Source organism: Phoenix dactylifera, unplaced genomic scaffold (assembly GCF_009389715.1).
Source record: "Phoenix dactylifera cultivar Barhee BC4 unplaced genomic scaffold, palm_55x_up_171113_PBpolish2nd_filt_p 000092F, whole genome shotgun sequence".
Lineage (NCBI taxonomy): Eukaryota > Viridiplantae > Streptophyta > Magnoliopsida > Arecales > Arecaceae > Phoenix > Phoenix dactylifera.
Window position 1 is genome coordinate 1,254,260 of NW_024067680.1, and position 22,372 is coordinate 1,276,631.

Genomic DNA, 22,372 nt, shown 5'->3' on the forward strand with positions numbered 1-22,372 from the left:
CCGAGCAACAATCTCTGTGATGAGATGTTGTGGAAGAGACTCAATGGTTGTAGTTGTCTTAGCTCTCCGTTGTTTCTTCTCTATAGTCTTTGTGGATTTCACGATTCATGGGATAACAAGGTAGTTTTATTCAGCTCGATCTCTTGATAGTAAGTGGATTCAAAAGGAGGAGAAACAGAGTGAAACAAGAACGAGATAGCTTGAGGTTAAGATGCATGCCACTTGCTACCAATCCTCCTCATGAGATGGAAATCCTCGTGATATGTCCGCAAGGTAATTCGATGTCGGGAAGGACTTGGATTCCGCTACGTTCCAAATATGGAAGCAGAGCCGTCTCTGTTTAGAAATAATTCTATAGGACCAACCAAGCCAAGGGAGGAAGGAGAATCCTTTCACGCGAAAGAAGGGATACGACCCCTGACCATTTTTAGTCATAAAAATCTCGATTATGTGGAGGGTGCCCCATATCGGCACAGACCGTATAATTCTTGGGCAAGACAATTTATCGATACGGAAAAATACATACATGATTATAGTAACCGAGATTTTCGAGACTAGGGATAATATATGATAGGTTATTATGATGAAAACTGAATCAACTTCTTTATTAAATAGTAAATAAGATATTTATTAATTAAAATAAAATTTTAGGTAAATTGCAAAAAAAAATTATGATTAGGGGTAAATTATACACTAAATATTTGAAAAACCTATATTCATCTTTTTGAGGATTATTTTAATCCAACATTTTAACCCATAACTTGATAAAATGTTAGTCAAACGATTAACTTTAAATGGGATCCAAAATGCCACGTCAGAAAAGAATTAAAAAATGACCAAAGTAATCCTAAGTGATATAATAATCATCCAAGGACATAAAAAAAATGATCTAAACCTGATACAGTTTTCTTTGAAGCAATATATTTAGACTAAGATCCAATCCAATGATCAATCAACTCAATTGATGCAAATCTTTTGGAAACATCTAATCACTTGAGTTGAGTCACATTAATCATAATGCAGCAGTAACTCAATACAATTGGGTCTGGCTAGGCCAAGCCTAGGTTCTGCATCTAATGCAATTCTAATTGAGTTGAGCTCGATCGAGTTTGGATAAAAAACTTCAAGATTGGGCTTAATATTTTTACCACTATTTAGAGCTTGACTTCACTTTAATTCAAAATTGAGCCAAAGTTGAGCATAATTGAACAACTTGATAATCTTATATTGAGCTCGAAATCAAGCTAGATTCGAGCTTGAATTAACATTTTAATAGATTGAAAAGATAAACAAAATTATGTATGTATACACATGTTCAGACTATTTTGCTGGTTCAAGATTGATCTGCTTAGCTATGAATGGAGCTTGATCAAGCTTCTATAGAGTGGAGCCTAGCTACAAAGCTTGTTTGATAATCTTATTAATGATCACGTGGGTTCTACATGGAATAATTTGGGAAAGGTAGATGAAGTGATATAGGTGACTGGGCTTAAAATTTAACATCTTAAGCTTTTAAGTTGAATTCGGTTCCAACTTATGTATATCAAAGTATTCTCCTAGTAAGAATCTAACACTTCTATTTTCCTAACAAGTGGTATCAAAGCCAATAATCGATGATATTTGAAATCGCTTGAAAATATAAATATGTTGGTGTCTCTTGTGAAGAATGATAACATGCAAATTTGATAAGTGGAGTATGCCAATCGCTTTCGGCAAGTGGACGCGGTGGAGCAAGCCACTACAAAAGAAGGAATAACTCCCGGCGCTTTTTTTGGTCTCTACCGACGCTTATAAGCGTCGGCGAATTCCCAGCCCACGCGACCCAAAGCGTGGGTCAGACGTCGGGCAGGTGGGCGTGGGTCCGGTTTTTGCCGATGCTAAGAGGAAGCGTCGGCAAAAACAGGGATTTGCCGACGCTAATGAAAGCGTCGGCAAAAACGGCTTTCCCGACGCTTTAAAGCGTCGATAAAGCCCAATCCGGTTTTTCGTTTTCGCCGACGCTTTAAAGCGTCGGCAAAAACAGCTTTCCCGATACTTTAAAGCGTCGATAAAGCCCAATCCATTTTTCGTTTTCGCCGACGCTTTAAAGCGTCGGGATTGCTATTTTTTTTAAAAAAAAATAAAAATACGAATGTAAATTATAAAGGTCAAAAAATATGTGCTGCCTAATCATAATAAAAATAATAATTATAATAAAAGATAAGACATTCTATGGATACATAAAATTAAGAAAGGGAAGCTATAAGATGACTGCTTTCCAAATCACTGCCAACTAATTTCAGATACCAATTTATATGAACAAGTTATAAGCTTGCAAGAGTGCAAGCTAAAACTTACCATCTCTAATGGCTGTTGGACCATCCGCAAATAGCGCAACAACAGCAAGGGTCATGGCAACATCGGGCATTTTATTCATGTTTACATCAACGGCACGCAAGTTTTTTCTCTTGGAAGGATCTCGTGGTGGACCAGTAACAGTGACACTGTTCTCAGTCCATGTAACCTTGGCTCCCATTTTCTCAAGAACTTCTGCGAATTTCACATCACCCTACATCATAAGGGCAAAACAGAGACACAGCAGGAACACCCTTGTCAAAAGAATGAAACAACCAGTTGGCTAAATGCTTCAGGATCTACAGAGATAACTATTAATACCTGCAAACTGGTTGTACCACAACCTTCAACAGTGACAGTACCCCCAGTGACTGCAGCACCTGCCAAGAAATAACTAGCACTCGATGCATCACCTTCTACGTAAGCCGTTCCAGGGGATCTGCAACAGGTTACGATGCAGCAAAGTGATTCAAGTTGAAAAAAATTATCAAGCGGCATCATCATCGATTTATTGTGAATCTTCAGATTTCTAAACTCACTGGTACTTTTGACCACCCTTGATCAAGAATTTGTCCCAACTATCGGAGTGCTCCACAGTGACACCAAATCGTTCCATCAATTTCAAAGTCATTTCAACATATGGAATAGAAATTAGTTTGTCAATGATCTCAATCTCCACATCTCCAAGTGCCAAGGGAGCTGCCATGAGCAAAGCAGTCAAGTACTGACTGCTGATGGATCCAGAGAGTTTCACCTGAAGAAAATGGTCCAAGTTCATCCCTTTATGGATCTTCCAAATTATATGCAGACTACATCTTTCGTATAAAAGGCAGCACATATGTTGATAATACAAATATACAGACTAGATTCTGAGAGTTTAGTTTTTTAGTTTAACACAGGAGTGAGAACATACACACACAAATACAGAGAGAGAGAGAGAGAGAGAGCGCTTTAGTCTAATCATAGTTTCTGAGAGAAATCTAATGAAATCACCTGATATCGATCAATTGCTTTCTTCAACAATCAATAAATTCTGTTTTTATTTTTGAGTGTCTCTATAATCATTTTTTCCCTTCAGAAGTGTGAATATATTAGAAAGCAGAGAATCCACAAGATGAAGAAAAGTTCTGTAAGAAGAATGTTTCCTTCGAAGGCAAACATACCTTCAGATGGATCTGTCTTAGCTTGAGCTGTGGCTCTCTCCGCAAAAAGCAACAAAGAGAGGATGAAGAGCAACCGAAAGGCTTGGGACTGGGTGTTGGTTGGAGATCTTGACACCGCCATCTTCCCTCCCTTTGATGGAGAAAACTCAACCTAACCCCTGCAGAGGCTCTTGCTGGCATCATGTCCTGTTTCTTATAAGAAGGTGGGGGAAAGGTTCTACCTCACTTAATTTACAACTTGTTTGGGAGATTATCTGCCACTAATCATAGGCAGCAGATTATCTGCACAAAGATGGCAATTAGGTTTCACTTTGTTTTGCAAGCACAGAAAATGATCACTGTAACCATGTTGTGGAATCCTATTACTCAAAGGAAGATTTTTCTTGATCAATGTGGTCTGTAATATTTGATCCCAAACACTCCAATAAACCAAATACCCTTGCAAATGCATATAGGCAGATGTTAATCATGCCAATCGCATACTTTTGTTGCTTTTGGCAAAATAAAGCTCATGATTATAGCAACCTAACATAATAAACAGTCAAGTAATCAAACTCCAAGAACCTTGTTGTATGTTATGTGCCAGCAATCAAGCAATTTGTGATTCATGATAATACATGAGTTAGATTACTCATAGAAAATTAAACTACTATTCGAGGAAAGAACTCACATGCTAGCATGGACAGGCAGAGTTGGAAGTTGACATTTTTCCTTGATATCCTCTCATCTTCATATTCTGCTGTTTCCCGCGGACGCCGCGCGGCGGGAGACGGCGAGCTCGGCGGCGCCGGGGGACTCGATCACGGGGAACATGAGTCCCTGGGGGCCGAGATCGAGGGCCTTCTTGGCGCAGGCGGCAGAGAGCTCCGGAAGGCGGAGGATGGCCGGGGTGCGGGCGGCGGCGAGGGCGTGGAGGCAAGGGAGGGCCTCGACGATGCTGCCAGAGCCATGCTCCATGTTGACGACCATGTAGTCGTAGCCGGCGAGGCCGGCGATCTCGGCGAGGGTCGGGGAGGAGCGCAGGAGGAAGAGGCCGTAGAGGGTCTCGCCGGCGACGAGGCGGGACTTGAGGATCCGCGGTTCGGGGGAGAGGGGGGCGGAGTCGGGATCCAGAATAGAGCTTCTTCTGGAGCTTGGGAGGGCGGTAGTCGGCCGAGGGCTTGAACACTAGGTTCCGGCGGATGAGCTGGGAGATGAATTCTTGCCGCTCCTTCGTCAGCCGCTCCCTTGCTCGATACCCCCGAGTATTGATCCTGATACCGATGGTGTCGTAGATTGGCTCCGGAGAGGGGGAGCGGGCGCCCTCTGGCCGGTCGTCGAGGGGCATGCCGGATTGAAGAAGCCGGTTGATTTCAAGAAGCCTTAAGTTGAGCGCCTGGACTTCGGGGTCGAGGTCGGCGACGAACTCCTTCATGAAGTCAGGGAGCTGGACGACCGGCTTGGGCTCCTCATCGGCCCATCGGGTCTTTCGCTTTCGGCCAGCAGAAGACCCATCGCCAGCGCTGTCGCCGGACACCGGAGGGTCCCAGCGACTGCGGCGGCGGCGGCGGCGGCGGCGGCGGCGGCTATTGATCTCCTCCTCCCCGCCGGACACATCCTTGTCGGTGCCACTGTGGGTCACGGCAACCAGGCCGTTCTCGGAGACCGGCGTCCTCTCGCCCGCAGCGGCGAGAGTCTGGCCGTCGGCTTGGTCGGGCGGGGGGTAAGGAGGTGGGTTTTCAGGGGTAGGGGGAGGGGGGAAGTGGTCGCAGTAGTCGAGGGTTTCGGAAGGAGGAGGAGGGTTTGAGGCGACGGATTGGAGGGTTAAATAGATGCTTGCATTCCGTTCTCTTCGATCTCTGGGTTGAGGGAGGAGGGATGAGAGAGAGAGCGCGGTGGCTTCTGACACAAGCTCGTTGGCTTCCGACGCCTTTGGAGTTTGGAGAGGTCGTGGGCTTCCGACGACGCTTTTTAGCGTCGTCTTAGGCCCGCAACTACCCGGACCTTTATAAGCGTCGTCTGTTGCCGACGCTTGTTAAAAGCGTCGGCAAATGTTGACGCTAGGCTAAATATTGCCGACGCTTTAAAAAAGTGTCGGCAAAAAAGCGTCGTTAAAATCCACTTTTTCTGTAGTGAAGATTCTGACTCTAAATGGGAGCTCAGACATAGTTGTCGGAAGATCTACCCTTTTTAAGGAAACATCATTTTCGGAGGGTGGAACTCTTAGATTGGAAAACAGGTGTGGCTTTTGGGGTGTCGTCTCGCCGAGTGGAGTGATAACAAATGGTGCATGCAATAGTAAGAATAGGGAGAACATTGAGGAGTCCTCTCGCATGACATAATTAATAAGAGGAAATTGATTTGGATGAGTCTCGGATTTTTCCGTGACAAACCTTTGATGCAAAATAAGAAAGTGCAAATAATTTATTATATTCTTCCTTTTGTGTAAATAAAAAATTAATATAGGATGAGTTGCGATGATTGCATACTAAGAAGAGGCCAATGCTCCATAATATTTAAAGACTACTAGGGAGGCGCAGCTTCTATTATAGATAAACGGTGCCATCAACTGAATTGTTTTTTTTGCGGCTCCATTTCGATAGATTTTGTTTGGATGGATCGTGTCGATGTCAGAAATTTTATTTTTCTAATTTTGTTGGCCACCGTGTAATAATAAAAAAAAAAAAATCCTTTCTCACCCTCAAATTTAATGCTTTTAAGCACTCCCGGCGGTCCGACAAGCCGCTTTGTCTCCTCCACCAAACACATCATCCTTTGCGTCGTTCTCAGACCGCCAAAGACATTGACAGATAGCCGGTGAAGGTGATTACTTCTCTCAAAAGTCCTTTTTCCCCCCTCTCTTTTCCCCTGATACGATCTTTGGAACAAAACCCACTATTTTGTTTTGATTTTCGGATGTTTGCCCCGTGGAATGATCGCTACGATTTAGAGGGGAGGTTTAAGGTTTTGTGATGATGGGCGGAGATGATATTATGGTTTTGGATCGTTCCGTGCTTCTGCTTCACGAAAAAAATCACCTTTTTTTATTTCATTTTTCAAACAAAACTACTTTTCTCTTATTGGATGCGGGGTATTTGAAATTATCATGAGATTTTGAGAGCTATTCTTAAATTCGTGCTCTTTGGGCTTTGTTTTTTTGACTAACGAGATGTTTTTAGGGTTTTGTAATAGTGAGTGTTGATGAGCTTACGGTTTTGGATTGCACTGTGATTCTGTCTTATCGAAAAGATACCTTTTTTATTTGTTACTGATTTTATCCATGAAACAAAACCATCCTTCTCTTTGACTTAGTTATATAGGTTTGATATTATCATGGGTTTTTGATTGTCGTTATTGAATTTGGGCTCTCGGATTTCTGTTTTCAGGAGAGGTTCATGTTTTTGGATGGCGGGCAGGGAATAATTTTAGATTTTGGTATGCTACATGCTCCTCTCACACAGATATATATATATATATATATATATATATATATATATATATATATATATATATATATATATTATATTTGATTCTGAAATCATCATGGAGTTGTGATAAGTGATGTTGAATTTCGGCTCTTCTTGTCTGATTAGTTCTTCTGAGAGAAAGAACTGGGCAGTCTGAGGAGTTTCAAGTTTTGATTTTTTTTAATCATTTATCTTTTTTAGTCATATGATCTTTTAGATGAAGCCATTTTGTCTGATGCCTCGGCTCTTGGATTTGAAACAACCACGCAGTAGTAGCTGTTATTGAATTGTGTTTATGGGTTTATGTTTTCAAAGATGATACTAGTTTATATGTGATAATCAGGAATAAGACTCTTAGGTTCAGGTTGCTATTCTGTTTCTCTTTGGGATACTGGGTGCATCTCTCTCTCATTTTTTTTCCTTCTTTTTGGTCCTATTAACAAATTCGCTTTATCTGACACTTGGATAATAGGTATATGGGTTTTGGAGTGGTCAGGGACTTTTATAGCAGTTGTTAACTGGGGCTTATGGGCTTTTGTTTTGAAAGATGATATTAGTTTTAAATGTGATGAATAAGGATAAAACTTCTGGGTTGGATCCATGATTCTCTATATGCATGTGCTTGGTAATGTTAATGAATGCTACTTGGTCCTTATCTCTTTCACCTTTTTCTCCCCTCTTCTTCTAAGGAATTTTGATCCCCTGAATGTAGTCGCCCGTCTGATATTTAGATACTAGGTTTGGAATGATCATGGGATTTGGATAGCTGTTTTAGAGTATTCTTTTAGATTTTTGTTGAAAAGATAATTCTAGTTTTTTTACGCGATTGTGAAGACAAGAGTTTGGGGCATGGATTACTATTTTGCTTCTCTACACTCGAGCTCGAAAACTTTCAAGGGAACATTTTGTCTTCTGAAAAAAGTTAGTTTTCCAATTTGATTCTTAAAGAAGAAAAGAAAAGCCTGCTTTTGTTTGATGGTTAGATACTTGGTTCCTAGAGTGATCAAGGACTTTGTCTGTTGTTTTTGAGTTGTGCCAATTGGTTTTTTGGATTTGGTGAATAAGATTTATGTGTAATGGATAGGGTGAAATCTTTGGGCTTGGTTTGCTATTATGTTTAACCTAGAAATCTAGTATATTTTAACAGATACCTGGGTTGTAGATTGCTTGTGCGCTTTTGATAGCTGTTTTTATTGTTGGTCTTTTGAGATTTTTTTTTTCCATATATAAAAAGGATTTAAGGTTTTATTTTTATGGACGGATGAAATTTGGGATTCCAGTTGCTCACTCTTTCTAAATAGTTGTCACTTTGTATTCTTAATGAAGAATTCTTGGTCAATATATATTATTTTATAATTTTTGTTTTCAGCATATTTCTGGTTTTTATATGATAGTCAGTTTTTACTGAATAAATTTGTTGTTCCTATGCGATGATAAATATGCTATTCAGTGATTAACCAGAAAAAGAAAAAGAAATGTTATTCAGTGTGTTTCTCTTTTTTCTTCCCATAGTGGATGTTTCTTTAATTTTGTTTCCTATAAAGGTGTTAGATTTGTTACTCTATCATTTTTTGCTGATCTCAAAGTAAAAGGAATAGGTAACTGTGCTCTCTTTTGTTTTGCTCCAATGAATGGAAGGAACCAACCTTCTGTTTAAGTCATAGTTGCCACCAGGGGAAATGGATGTGAGAAACAATATGAAGGCGGGAAGTGGGAACAATCCTGAAAAAAGCCCCCCCATGGGAAATGGAAACAATGACATAATATATATATATATATATATATATATATATATATATATATGTATATTATTCATTCATTCATAGAGAGAGAGAGAGAGCAAAGCATGGAGAAACTAGTTATAAAAAGATTTTTTTTGTTGTTTATATTGTCTCGTCTTCTTTCTTAATCAAGTCTTTGGAAAAAAAATATAGGTGTTAGTGTAATAAGAAAAAAATATACAGCTAGTTTGTAATATCCTATGGCTCACATTTCAATGGCACTAGATGTGATGCTATGCCAAGTAGTATTGGTGAAATTGTATATACTGTATATAAAGTAGGTAACTTCTTTGTTTATGTAAGCTTTCTTTTTTTATATTTTCCTTATCTGTTGAGAGTCCCCTTGTTGGATTTTCTTTACTGTTAATTAATTCATTTTAGGGTTGGCGCCTAGTCCGCCTAGAAGTAGAAACAGAGAGGAGTGGGAGCAATACTGACACATTAGGGTGTTTTTGTGGGTTTCTCACCGGAATCTCACACCGGAATCTCATCTGTTTCTAGGAAACCACATGATGTCACTCATGTTTAATATCAGTTTGGATATGTGGGAAAAACTAAGGCGGGGGGATGTTCAATACGAGTCTGGGATGTTCAATACGAGTCTGGGATATGAGGGAAAAATCATGCCGGGGGGACTTGAACTCTGTTCTTCATGAAACCTACTTCAAATCGGTTTCTCTATTCAATTTCCAAGAAACTCCTGTCGGAGTGGGCATTATGGTTACCAGCTTCTATGATTCACATATTAGAAGATTAATAGACATGATAGTTATGCGGAAAAGTTTTTTTCTCTTTTCGAACACATTAATTTCAGTTTAATGATTGCCAATTCATCTCATATCTCTGCATAATTCTGTTGTTCTTATGCAATGTTAAATATGCTACTCAGTGCTTAGTCGGAAAAAAAAAGAAAATTCTATTCAGCAAATTTCTCTCTTGTTTCCTCCCATAGTGAATGTTTCTTTATTTTTATTTCTTATAAAGGTGTTATATTTGTTTTTCTCATCATGGTCGAGATGATTTTCCCTACATCTTGATAAGCCAATTTCAACATAAAAGGAATAGGCAATGGTACGACCTTTTGTTTTGCTCTATTAAATGGAAGGAGCTAACCTATAATTCAGATATTAGAAAATTAATAGACACCATAATTATGTCAAAAGGTTGTTTCTCCTTGTAAACACATTCATTTCCATTTTAACGATTATCTATTCATCTCATATCTCTGGATAATTTGGTTATAAATTCTATTAGATGAAATGAAGTGCTTCAGCCTTGTGACATTCAGTTTTTATGTCAAAAAGTGGTTCACTTGTTTTTTCGTCCTTTTCTATGTTCTGTAGTTCCACGAAAGCAAATTGCTTGCATAGAATTATCAAGTATCTGATCAAATTCTTACTAAAAAATTTCCTGGTAAAGATCAGTAGATCTATTCTCTTTGCCAAATTTCATGCTTTTCCAATTCTTACTCTCTATTTTTGATGCAGATAAGGTAATGCAGACTATGGTAGCATCCGAGTCCAATGTTCAGGAGCTAGAACTTGGCAAGAAAAAAAAGTCTCAAGAAGAAGCTGATCGAATCAGCTGTTTACATGATGCCATCATTTATCACATATTCTCGTTTGTTTCCACAATTGACGTCGTGCAGACAAGCATTCTTGCGAGGAGATGGAGACACCTGTGGACTTCTGTCCCTACCCTTGACTTTGATGATGATGAATTTTCAATTGCCAATGGAGAAGATGAATTTGTTCACTTTGTCAACAAAGTGCAGAGTTGCTATAAGGCGCAACAAATACAGAGATATCATCTCTCAATTAAACAAGCAAGAAATTCAAATTTTCTTGAAACTTGGGTCCGTTTTGCAGTTGAACATAATGTTCAAGAATTATATCTTGACCTGCCTCATGGTAGGCCCTTTGAGGTGTCTTTTTGCCAATCAGTAAGGGTGCTGAAATTGCATGGAGATCTCAAACTGCCTGCCTCTGGGTGTTTTAGCTCACTTGAGCATTTGTCTCTCTTAGGGGTTCAGCTTACTAATGATAATGGAATCCTGGATGTGACTTCGGAACACTATCCTCTCCTTAGGAGCTGCAGTCTTAAAAGTTGCATGGGGTTGAACTGTCTTAACATCAACTGCTCACTTCTTGAACATCTTGATGTCGAAAACTGTTTTGACTTGGATCAACTGCATGTCTCTGCTGGGAAACTACGTTTCTTGAGTGTGCAGAGTTCCTTTACTTATGGAATTGATACAGGTTGGGTTGAGATTGCGGCTCCAAGTCTTCAAACTTTTGAATGGTTGGATTACATTACTGATAATTTTTCTATAGGAAACTTCACATGCTTAAAATCTGCACATACATCTCTTGTATTTCACTATCATCCAGAGAAGAAAGAATCGTATATGAAAAATGCAAGAAAGTTTCTCCATCATCTTGCATGTGCTGAAACTTTACATGTGGAAATGCCTTGCCTTTGGGTATGTTTCTTTTCTAACAGCATGCTCTTCTTTCTTTCTTTATAATAGCAATGATTGGTCCCCTTGTTGCATTCCTTGGATAATGTTACCACCTGTTAACCATGAGTCATGACACAATTTGATGTTATTTATTCAGTTATTCTTTTCTTTTTTTTCATTTGCCCTTTTGCACACAGTCACAGAATTTTTACCTTCTTTGTGCAAGCTTTGTATAATTAATTGATCGCTAGGTGATTTGTGAATGTTATCATTTTGGTTCTTATAGAGACAATTTAATTGTTTAAATGGAGTCATCAGGGTTTTTTGGGTAAGAACTTAGCATTCCTTATGCTTAATTCAAAACACTAAATGCAATCAAGTGGTGAAAATATAGGATGAAAAAATTTGTTGTGCAATCCATCTTAACAAAGAATAATCCTGAAAGTGAACGTCAACAAGCAGGCTAGAACTTACAAATATCATCTAGTTTGGTGGTTTTATTGCCGTTCTAGTTTCTGCTAGTCAATTGTGTGACATTTTGGTGAGTTAACTTCTTTGTAGATGGACTACCCACCTACGGAGTGGTTGCTTTAAGTCGAAGTTTTGGTAGGTGTAGTTTTGGTAGTCTGGTAGCCCAAGGGACCTGTTCTGGCAGTGGATAAATTCTAATTCCTATTTAGATGATTTTGCATTTTTTCTACTTGGTTCTTTTAGGGCTGCTTTAATAGTAGTATGATCATGGAAATGAATTCCCATAACATCATTGAGTAGTGGAACATATCATGGAAACTTATGTCTGCACTTGTTGAAAGAGCTGTGATAAATCTACCTGCATCTGTAGCACACATGATTCATATTTCACATCTTCCCGGCTGAGTAGTGGGTTGACATCAGGGTCAACTTCAATGTATTTGAATGGAAATAGTCTTAAAACTGATTAAGTCAGTAGGGGGATATGATTTGTATGAAATATATAGATCCAACTTGTGCCATTTGTTATATGTACTGTCATTGTGATACTATTTAAGATAGGGTTATCCACATTTTATCTGAACCTTTCCTCTTTCTTTTCTCCCATGAATTTTATATTCACCAAGAGTTTTATTCATATGAGTCTCTCTCTCTAGCGTACATACACACACATTCTCTCTTCCTTTCTCATTCTCACTCTTTATCACATTGCAGTTCACATTTGTTTGCTCAACTAGCCTGTCCTCTCTCGTCTGCACCCAGATGACATAATAAGAATCATGCTTTGCCTAGTCTTTTTATTCTCGTATCAATTCTGGACACTCTTTACAGATGTTATAGAATTAGTCTAGAAGTTATAGAATTAACATCACTAGAAGAATATAAGTAGAATGTCCTATCATGTAACTAATTTATTTCGAGGGACATGCAACTGTACAAGCAATAAGTTTCAAGATTGCAGGGATTAAAATACAAATACAGAACTGACAAGGATTAGTATGCAAACATAATATATTTCAAGGACTAATCCTCAAAAAACCAATAAAGAAAGAATTAGAAAACTTAGTTACAAACATATTAGGAAAGAGTCATACAAAAAAAGAATTATGACAGAAAACGAACAAAGGAAAATGTAATCAAATATTTCCTTTTGATGAGATTATATTAAAACCATTCCTTCTTTTTGTTATTCTCTTAAGATCATTTTGTGAGAATAAATAAATTAAAACAATAAATGCAACATTATGTTGCAAATAGAGAGGACACCATAAAAAAAATTATGAGAGTATACAAATTGCAAACGATAAAAATATCAGCTGTAGATGGATGGAAAATATTTAAGGGTTAAGCTTGACATATATTGCAAAAAAAAACTTGGGTTGAGCTTCCATTGATAGTACCTGATGAAGCAGATATTTTCGGGAGGACCATTAATTTTGATGAACAAAATAGCCCAAAAAAAACCCCTATTCATTGATCATGTGTGAGCATAGCTCCTACTGTCTTTCCTCACCCCCAAATTCCCTTACCTCTCCCTCCACCGCTCCTCATCTACCATGGCCTCTGCCTCCCTAGCTGCCATTGCCTCCAACTTTTATGGCCATTTGATGATCCTTATCCCCTAGATTGAGTCCAAGCTCGACACGGCCCTATCCATCTGCTACTCGGAGTATATCATCAAGCAAGGTTCGCTGTACCGGTCGGTACCGGTCGGTACCGGTCGGTACCGGTCGGTACCGAGCGTACCGTACCCATACCGATAGGTACCGGTATCGGTACACCAATGTCGGCACGGTCGGTACCGAGTATACCGTACCGTACCGAAACTCGGTACGTCTATACTAGTGCGGCACCGGTACGGGGTTCGGTACCGGTACGGCGAACCTTGTCATCAAGGAGCTGCACTACTTTGTTCTCGCTAGAAGTGGCAAGCACTCCCTCCCATCATGTGCTTCGCCGCCTGCAAGCTTGTGGATGGAGATTGCTTCACTACCTTCCCTATGCTTATGCCCTCGAGATGGTCTGTGCCACCTTCCTCATCCCTGACAACCTCCTTTGCTTCAGTGCCATCCTGCTCTGCCATGATAGGGATCGTGATCTTCCTGGAGTAGTGTCGCTTACACAATCAGCTCCTTGAGCAAAAGATCCCCAAAGAGACTATTGCCACCATTCCCTTTCTCGTGATGAGTTTTCCTCCAAGGATGAAGAGCTCGGTTGATTTAAGGAGGGATCCAAGCACTTGGAGGCAGAGTAAGAAGCTTGGAGGCTTGAGGTAGAGAGCCTGGAGTCTGAGATTGGTGGCGAGGAGGAGGGGTGATGGAAGGAGGATCAAAGAACTAGAGGCAAAAATTGAGGAGCTGAAAAGGACCTCCTAGGAGCAAAGCTTTGGCAAGTCGAGGTTGCTCTTTGGTGGAATAGCAGAGATCGATCAGTGCTCGTTTTCTTAAAGGTTAAATGGGCTCATTGACCCCTTTGCTTGATCAAATCTTTTCAAGAACTTAAGAAAGCCCCTAAAATCCATTGACATTTTCAAATCATGAAATCTATAAGGTGGAGACTATGGATCAAAGGCAGAGGAATGGAGAATTGAGAGGACCTGCCAAACCTGCTGCAAGCAAGAAGAGATTTTAAAGCCTCGAGTTTCTAGGGTTTTATGCTCCTAACTTAGCAGGTTGCCATTGTTACTATTGTTAACCCAGGGAGCCGGTGTATGGCCTCCCATTCTAAGAAATAGAATTCGCAAGAGAGACAGAAGAAGGCAATCCCTTCTGCCATCAAAAAAAGAGAGAAAGGAGAAGGCGGTGAAAGAGAGAGGTGGCGGCGGCACTGGAGGAGGGAGGAAGAAGAGGTAGGTTTTGACCAAGGAATGCCCTTGATTAACCGAGGCCATGGTAAATTGAAGCAATAGAATACTAAAGGAAGAGGTTTTTTGGAATTTGGGTCGCCATTATATGGGTCGATTTGTAATATCGATAAAATAGAGACTCCAAAATGCAAAAAATCTGATATTTAATTATGATATTTGTGACAGTAGAGAGATGTGGAAAAATAAAAAAGTGTATGAACAAATTTAAAAAATCTAATTATTTTTCATATTTTGTAATGTATATCTACTATAATATCTAAGTTTATGTTTTTCTGTCTAAAACATGCATTGAATGTGCTTGGGTGCTATTTTTCAGAAATATAAGTTTTCCAGGCAGTTATCCTTGCAACCAAACATATTGCTGAAGTTTCTCTAAACTTTAAACTGCAGAGAATTCCATTCGACTAGATAACAGTGAGAGAGGAGTTAAAGTTCAAGAAGCTCTTGCGATGAATTTTTAGGTAAAGGACATGATTGACAAGTTGGCCAAAAGGATTGCCAGTTATCATGATGATTCTTGAGCTGCTTGAACTTTCTTTAATGGTTTCTAGTGTTCTACCCCTCTGAACTGTTGTTAGTATATTCTTTGATCTCTGGATTAATTGCACGGTGCAAGTTCTTAAATAAAATTACCTTAGTCTTTGAAAATTTCTTTCTGAGAAATTTCAACATTATTTTCAAGTATTGTCTTCATCTATACTTGTTATTTGGCCTGTCAAGTGATGCTCACTGTCGTTTTTTGTGGAACCTTGCTGATTTATGGGTCTTCAACTCAGCTTTGTTTCTGCATGATATTTTTAGATATATTTTCTCTTGTATACTACAGGGTCTACATTCAAACAAGGAGCTGTTAGAAGGGTTATCAACTAAATTGTTTAATTTAAAGCACTTGACATTGTTGGTGAGTCTTGATGACCATGTGCTTCGGGGAGTCTCATGCTTAATCAGGAGCTGCTCAAATCTGGAGATTCTTCATATCCACACCATTGATGAGCACATTCAAGAGGTTTGTTTGCATTAGTTACATTATTGAAACTAAGTAATGCTTGTTATAGTAACCAAGTATCCACTTCCATAATCTTCAACTTTTGCTTCTTCTTTACCATTCATGCATTTGGTTACCTGCTGTATTTTTTGTGCGGGTGTAGCTCGTATGGCTCACTAATCGTATCTCGGACTATTCTGACTAGCCTTCTCACTCTTCAGGAACTCAATAATAGCTTCCCCGATTTATCCCATTTTGACCAGAGGGAGTCTTGGAGTTATCAGAGGAGACCGTTGGATCATCTGTCGGAAGCAAAGATATATGGATTTAGAGGAAAGGAGCACGAGATCGAATTTATGCAATTCTTGCTCGAACATGCAATTACCTTGAAGAGAATGATTATTCTGTTTTCAGGCCAGGTTTTTGTGGATCAGGTTATGAAGACTCAGATGGCTGAGAAACTGATGAAGTTTACAAAAGCCTCGCCGGATGCTGTTGTGTCATGTCCCTAAAGTTGAATGGCTTTTCCATGGGCTTGATGATGTTTATGATCTTGCAGTGCTATTCTGTTCACTTTAACAGATTCAGTAATAATTTGCCAATTGGGATTGTGCCTTAAGTTTAGTTGAAATAAATCATATTTTGTTGGCATGTTGGCTGTTCATTTTCCATGCTTCCACTGCACTAACAAAACAGGTGATCTTTGGTGAGTCTGTGAAGTTAATGTAACCCTACTGGGGGTGTTCAGGTCCAGAAGACTCTCAATACATGCCGATCAATTTATAATTAGATGAAAAATATAAATCCACAACCAACCGATTTATTTATCTGACTGTATGCTCGCCCACCAATTTAATTTTCACTTATCAGTTATATGTATAATTAAACATAAAGCAAAACATGGCATCCAAAGAACGCAAACAATACAATTAAATTTAAGTTAAAATATATCATCGTAATAATAGCAAACTAAGAAATTTAGGATATATGGTAAGTATAAATTGATCCAAATGGAATTTCACATTCCAAAATCCCATGTCCTGTCCATTATCTCTGTAACCATTGTTTTTAAAATGAGGGAAACTACATGGAATAAAATAGAGAACTATTAATTATATTGGGTTTGGGTGTTGGTTGGTTGCTTATATGGGTTGGCTTTAGATTGACCCAGAACCAATTTGACTTGAAATAGAATCCAATTTCTCCAGATCTTTGGGGTTGCCTTTCTCAAGAACAGAATTGTTTTAAAGATGAACTCGATGGAAACCTTGGAGAATGCTTACCGCATGGGGTTTTTGTATCAAATCCAAGCGAACTAGGAATAGTACTGGGTATGAATCCCATAATCCAAATTTCCGACCCATAGGTCCATCATATAGGCTAGACTGCATCCTGATTGCAGTTGCAAGCTCGAAACTGGATTGGGAATGGATTGCTGAAGACATTGACACCAATCCAAATGCATAGATTGATTCGCACCAATCCGAATACGAAGATTGGACTCACGATCTGCAAAACCTTCATGTTCCTTTCCTTTTCTAAGTGAGATCATGAGGCATTCAATTAATATGACATAGCATGTACAAGCATAATTTTCCCTCAAATTGAAAAATCATTGAACAAGAGGGTGCCAAACGGCTCAGTTGACGAAGTTACTGGGTGTTAGATAGCAGCGACCTAAATTTATACTTTGACTTCCCAATCAGAGTGGAAAGTGATAAATAGATAAGAAAATAATGCTCTCTACGGTGAAAGCTAAAACCACAAGGTTCTGATTGAATCTTTGCATGCTTCCTTCAACAGCAATGCTGAAACTAAAGGTTCTGGTGCAACAAAACAGTAAACGTGCAAACAAAATGCTAAACAAAAATGCTAAAACAAAATGCTAAACAGAATGCAAATAAATCTCCAACAGCTAGTGCTCCAACAGCTAATGGACTTGGTCTTGCCGCATGTGCTGCATGTGCTGTTGACAGAGTCTTCTATTCATCCCAGATACTTGGGATTCTTCTTTGGTGCCTTGCTCGACCTTTGTGGTCTATCAATACTTCCCCCACCGAGTGGACCCTTGTCCTCAAGGTCCACTATAGGAAACTGGTTCAGCAACATATCAGTATTCTCCCATGTTGCATCTTTGATAGGTAGGCGGCGCCATTTGACCAGACTTTCTTCGACAAATTTATCTCCTTGTTTCACCCAACGCGTATCAATGACTTCCTTTGGTTCCAACACGACTTCCTGTCATCGGCGATGGGTGGTAGTTCCAAACTCGTCTCTTTCGGCTCCCCAACATACTTCTTTAAGAGCGATATATGAAAGACATGATGAATGCGTGCTCCTTTCGGAAGTTTGAGTTTATAGGCAACGTTGCCTATTTTCTGCAGTATTGGGTATGGTCCATAGAAGCGGCTGGCCAGCTTTTGATGTGCTCGTTTAAAAGCGGTATGTTAGCGATATGGTTGTAGCTTGAGGAATACCATATCACCTTCTTGGAATGTGACATCCCTCCTCTTTTTATCCGCCCTTGCTTCATACGATTGATTGCTAGCTCCAAATTGGTCTTCAACTATTGTAGTAATTCATCTCTCGTGAGAAAACTTTGATCGACTTCATTCACCTGGGACAAGCCATCTGAATAGAGTGGAATGGGTGGGGGCAAACGACCGTAAAAAGCTTGCAAGGGGGTCATCCCAGTGGACCCTTGATAGGTTGTGTTATACCAAAACTCCGCCCATGGCAAGAAAGCATTCCACCTACGTGGCCATTGATGGACAAAGCAACGTAAATACTGTTCAACACAACTATTAACCACTTCGGATTGTCCGTCAGTTTGGGGATGATAGGCGGAACTCATTTTCAACTTGGTGTTTGACATTGCAAAAAATTCCTGCCAAAATTTACTGATGAAGATGTGATCTCAGTCATTGATGATTGATTTTGGCATGCCATGAAGCTTGACGATGTCTTCAACGAATTTCTCGGCCACAGTCTTGGTAGTAAAGGGGTGAGTTAGAGCAAGAAAATGAGCATACTTGTTTAATCTGTCTACCACCACCAAAATCATGTCCTTGCCGTAAGAAGTTGGTAGACCTTCAATAAAATCGAGGGTAATGTCATCCCTAACCTGACAGGGAATGGGTAATGGTTGAAGAAGACCTGCGGGTGCCAATGTTTCTGTCTTTGTTTTCTGGCAAGTCTCGTAGTGCATGACATACTCCTGGACTGACTGGTACACAGAAGGCCAGTGAAACTGCTGGGCCAGCCTCTTGAATGTCCGCAACATGCCTGAATGGCCCGCAAGCTTGCTATCATGGAATTTACTCAATAGCTTCTTGCGGATTGTGGGCTCTTGAGGGACCACCACTCTATTTTTGTAAAAAACTAGCTCATCTCGCATTGTATAGGGCCCTTCTGGATTCTTCTTAGCTAAGTGGCCCACCAGGTCCATATAGGCGTCCCCCACCGAAGCCTTTTTTATATCCTCCCAAATAGTGACCTACGGTACAAACAAATGGTTAAGAATAGGATTGCTTGGTCAGCGAGAGAGGGCATTGGCGGTGGAATTCTCGCATCCTTGTCAGTAAGTGATCTCGTAATCGTAGCCCAGAAGTTTGGCTACCCACTTTTGTTGTTCTAGGGTGGCCACTCGTTGCTCCAAAAGATACTTGAGACTACACTTATCAGTTTGGATGAAAAACTTCCTTCCCAGTAGATATGGCCGCCAAGTACGTACTGCCTCCACTATGGCTAGCATTTTCTTAGCATAGGTGGACCATGATTTTTTTGAGACTCCCAAGGCTTGGCTCATAAAGGCAATTAGCTTGCCTTGTTGAGTGAGAATCGCTCCAATTCCATCCTCGGAGGCATCCGTTTTAATAGCGAAGGTGTCATTGAAATTGGGCATGGCTAGGATAGGCGTGGACGTCATGGCTTGTTTGAGGGTGTTAAAGGCAGCTTCCGCTTCATCATGCCATCCAAACTGCCCCTTTTTGAGAAGATTAGTAAGAGGGCGAGCTAAGATGCCATAATTCTGAACAAACTTTCTGTAGTAGCCTGTCAAGCCTAAAAATCCACGCAACTCCGAAATGTTAGTAGGTTGGGGCCATGCTACCATGGCTGCAATTTTTTTGTTATCTACCTTTACCCCCCGATGCGTGACAATATGCCCTAAATACTCTAGTTCTTGTTTGCCAAAGATACATTTACTTGTTTTGATGAAGAACTGTTGTTGTCTCAGAATTTCCAAAGCCTTTTTAACATGTTCTAGATGCATATCCCACATGGGACTATATATCAAGATATCATCAAAGAAAACTAAAATAAACTTCTAGAGGTAAGGCAAAATATAGAGTTCATGAGGGCTTGGAAAGTTGATGGGGTATTACACAAGCCAAAAGGCATAACCAAATACTCAAAATGGCCATTATGTGTTCTAAAGGCAGTTTTAGGAATATCGGATGAGTGCACTCTTACCTGGTGGTACCCAGCCCTCAAATCTAGTTTGTTGAAATAGGAGGCACTGTGCAACTCATCCAACATGTCATCCACGGTGGGAATGAGAAAGCGATCTTTGATAGTGACGGCATTGAGTGCTCGATAATCGGTACAAAACCGCCAGCTGCCGTCCTTCTTTTTCACCAACAGTACTGGAAATGAAAAGGGGCTGGTGCTAGGTCGTATGAGGCCCATCTTGAGCATATCCTGAATTTGTTTCTCGATCTCCGCCTTTTGAAAATAGGCGTATCTATATGGCCGCACATTAATAGGCTCGGTGCCTTCTTTGAGAGAAATGTAATGATCAATCTCTCTTACTAGTGGCAATTGTGTAGGCTCACTAAAAATGTCAGCATAATCCTCTAGAGTTTGTTGCATGCTTTCCTGCGACATCTCTGCCACGGTCTGTAGGCAAACTGCAAACAACATGTGCCCTTGGCTTATCTCCTTTGAGACTGTCTTTAAGGAAGCGACTTGGATGGGTGGGTTGTCGGATCCTTGCAGCCGCCTTGCTTGATTGTCCCATTGGAAATCCATGGTCAACTGTTTCTAATTGCAAACCACCGATCCTAACATTTTCAACCATTGGACGTCTAACACAAGATCAAGGCCCGTTAAAGGACGAGAATAGAGTGTGAGTGAAAATAGAATGTCTTGCAGGTTCATTTGTACCTTCTCGAACCTTTTTTGACATTTTAGACGTTCCCCATTAGCCACCCGTACTGTGAATGACTCGGTTGGTATTACGAGTAACCGAAACAGGCTGGCCACACGATCACTGATAAAGTTATGGGTCGACCCGCTACCAATCAGCACCACGACCTCATGGGAACCAACTTTGGCAGCCACTCGCATGGTTCGCAGTGTAGACCATCCCGTCAAAGCCTACAAGGACATTTCAGATTCTAGTTGCTCTTCGTGATTATCATCCAATGGCAGCACTTTTGTAGCTTCTTCATATATGACTGAGCTGTTACTGGATTGACCTTCCAGTAGCAACAACTGTGGCCCTTGGTACTTGTGTCCCGCCGTAAACTTCTCATTACAATTGAAACACAATCTTTGTGCCCTTCGTTTCTGCATCTCATCCCAGGACAGCCTCCTAATTGGTGCACTTGGCACTGCCCGAGTCGCAGGCAGAAGGGCTAGTGGTGCACAAGCCGGTGGTGTTGGCTGCATGAACCTCCTTTGTCATGAGAGCTGCTCATCCATCATTCACGCCAAGCTGATGGCTTCTTTCAGTGTCTTAGGTTTGAACATGCGAATTCCATCTGATATTTCTGGCTTCAAGCCTCCCATGAACATCCCCGCCAACGCTTTTTGTGTCCATCCCCACACCCGATTGCCAAGCTTCTTGAACTCCCTCTGGTAGTCCCGTAAGGACCCGGCTTGACTCTTGATAAAGCTTCATCGAAATCCTCACAGTCAGTGGGTCCAAAACGAGCCCATAATTCTTCTTCAAATACCACCCACGTCATCGACCGACCTTCCTCTATGTATGCCTGACACACCCACTACCACCCGTGGTTGGCTTCCCCCTCAAGGTGGAAGGATGCCAAAGAGACTTTCTGGTTGTCGGTAGTGCCCTGGTAGTCAAAAAACTGGGCCACGCGATGTTGGATCATCTCCCGCATACCTCAGAAACTCCAGCTTGGCTGTCTTGGATGAGAAGACCAGCCTTCCGCCATTGTTGTCTTCACGGTACGTCCGGGAGGACCCTACTCGCTCGTAGTTGTGGCGACTTGGTGGCTCCTTTGTTGAAAGCACAGCTTCCGAAAGCTTGTTGATGGTGTGAAGATACAGAAATTTATCACTTTCCACCTAGTCTAGCTTCCAAGAGCTCGATCCTTTCCTTGTTAGACGCCATTGAACCTGGCTCTGATACCAATGATAGGTCCCAATCAGAGTGGAAAGTGATAAATAGATAAGAAAATAATACTCTCTTCGATAAAAGCTAAAGCCACAAGGTTCTGATTAAATTTTTGCATGTGTAATAACCCCAAAATTTTTTTTATATAAAAAGGGATAGAATAGTCCTTTAAAATTGATATAAGGGGTAAAATGGGAAGGAATCAAAAGTTAATGGCATAACTGTAGATCCGTTGAAGTGGCAGGGGCAAATTGGGAATTTAATAATATTAAAAAAGGGTGAATAGTGTTTTGATGTGATTTAATTGGAGGGTTTGAGCTACGGAATGAAGCAGAGAAAGAAAGAGGGAGGGGGTTCACAGACGGCAACAGAGAGGAAGAAAAAGAAGGAGAGGAAATGAAAGGAAGAAAGGAAGAGGAAGAAGAAGAAGAAAAAGAAAAGGAAGGAGATCCTGGTTGCGCTGCCAGCTGAAGGGAAAAACATAGATCTCCTTCCCCTCTA

The 22,372-nt window shown here is 40.5% G+C and overlaps 2 protein-coding genes across 7 annotated transcripts; one reads left to right on the forward strand and one right to left on the reverse strand.

The window, feature by feature from the left end:
* Nucleotides 1-2,266: 2,266 nt before the first annotated feature.
* Nucleotides 2,267-3,127, reverse strand: LOC120104752 (3-phosphoshikimate 1-carboxyvinyltransferase 2-like). The gene is made up of 3 exons (XM_039116481.1): nucleotides 2,874-3,127; nucleotides 2,656-2,773; nucleotides 2,267-2,548 (listed from the first exon to the last, which is right to left on the reverse strand). Exons 1-3 carry the CDS (start codon nucleotides 3,110-3,112, stop codon nucleotides 2,327-2,329), a joined length of 579 nt encoding a protein of 192 aa, XP_038972409.1. The 5' UTR covers nucleotides 3,113-3,127; the 3' UTR covers nucleotides 2,267-2,326.
* A 2,920-nt stretch (nucleotides 3,128-6,047) lies between these two features.
* On the forward strand, nucleotides 6,048-16,158 carry LOC113463499 (putative F-box/FBD/LRR-repeat protein At4g03220). 6 transcript variants are annotated; one of them, XM_026809115.2, is made up of 6 exons: nucleotides 6,336-6,472; nucleotides 6,863-6,911; nucleotides 10,212-10,216; nucleotides 10,373-11,206; nucleotides 15,349-15,528; nucleotides 15,729-16,158. In XM_026809115.2, the coding sequence occupies exons 1-6, from the start codon at nucleotides 6,449-6,451 to the stop codon at nucleotides 16,017-16,019; spliced, it is 1,383 nt and encodes a 460-aa protein (XP_026664916.2). In that variant the 5' UTR covers nucleotides 6,336-6,448; the 3' UTR covers nucleotides 16,020-16,158. The 6 variants fall into 6 exon arrangements, with proteins under 6 accessions (XP_026664913.2, XP_026664914.2, XP_026664916.2 ...); XM_026809112.2 differs by lacking the exon at nucleotides 6,336-6,472 and adding an exon at nucleotides 6,048-6,299 and having other exon boundaries at nucleotides 10,212-11,206; XM_026809110.2 differs by having other exon boundaries at nucleotides 10,212-11,206.
* The last annotated feature ends 6,214 nt before the right edge of the window (nucleotides 16,159-22,372 follow it).

What these genes read in the sequence shown, in the direction of transcription:
- LOC120104752 (XM_039116481.1), bottom strand. Translation starts at nt 3,112, where the DNA reads ATGAACTTGGACCATTTTCTTCAGGTGAAACTCTCTGGATCCATCAGC. An exon ending in AAGGGTGGTCAAAAGTACCA is followed by an intron (nt 2,774 to 2,873) that starts GTGAGTTTAGAA and finishes AACCTGTTGCAG; the next exon opens with ATCCCCTGGAACGGCTTACG. An exon ending in GTGGTACAACCAGTTTGCAG is followed by an intron (nt 2,549 to 2,655) that starts GTATTAATAGTT and finishes CTTATGATGTAG; the next exon opens with GGTGATGTGAAATTCGCAGA.
- LOC113463499 (XM_026809110.2), top strand. Translation starts at nt 6,449, where the DNA reads ATGATGGGCGGAGATGATATTATG. An exon ending in TGGGCGGAGATGATATTATG is followed by an intron (nt 6,473 to 6,862) that starts GTTTTGGATCGT and finishes TTCTGTTTTCAG; the next exon opens with GAGAGGTTCATGTTTTTGGA. An exon ending in TTGATGAGCACATTCAAGAG is followed by an intron (nt 15,529 to 15,728) that starts GTTTGTTTGCAT and finishes CTCACTCTTCAG; the next exon opens with GAACTCAATAATAGCTTCCC.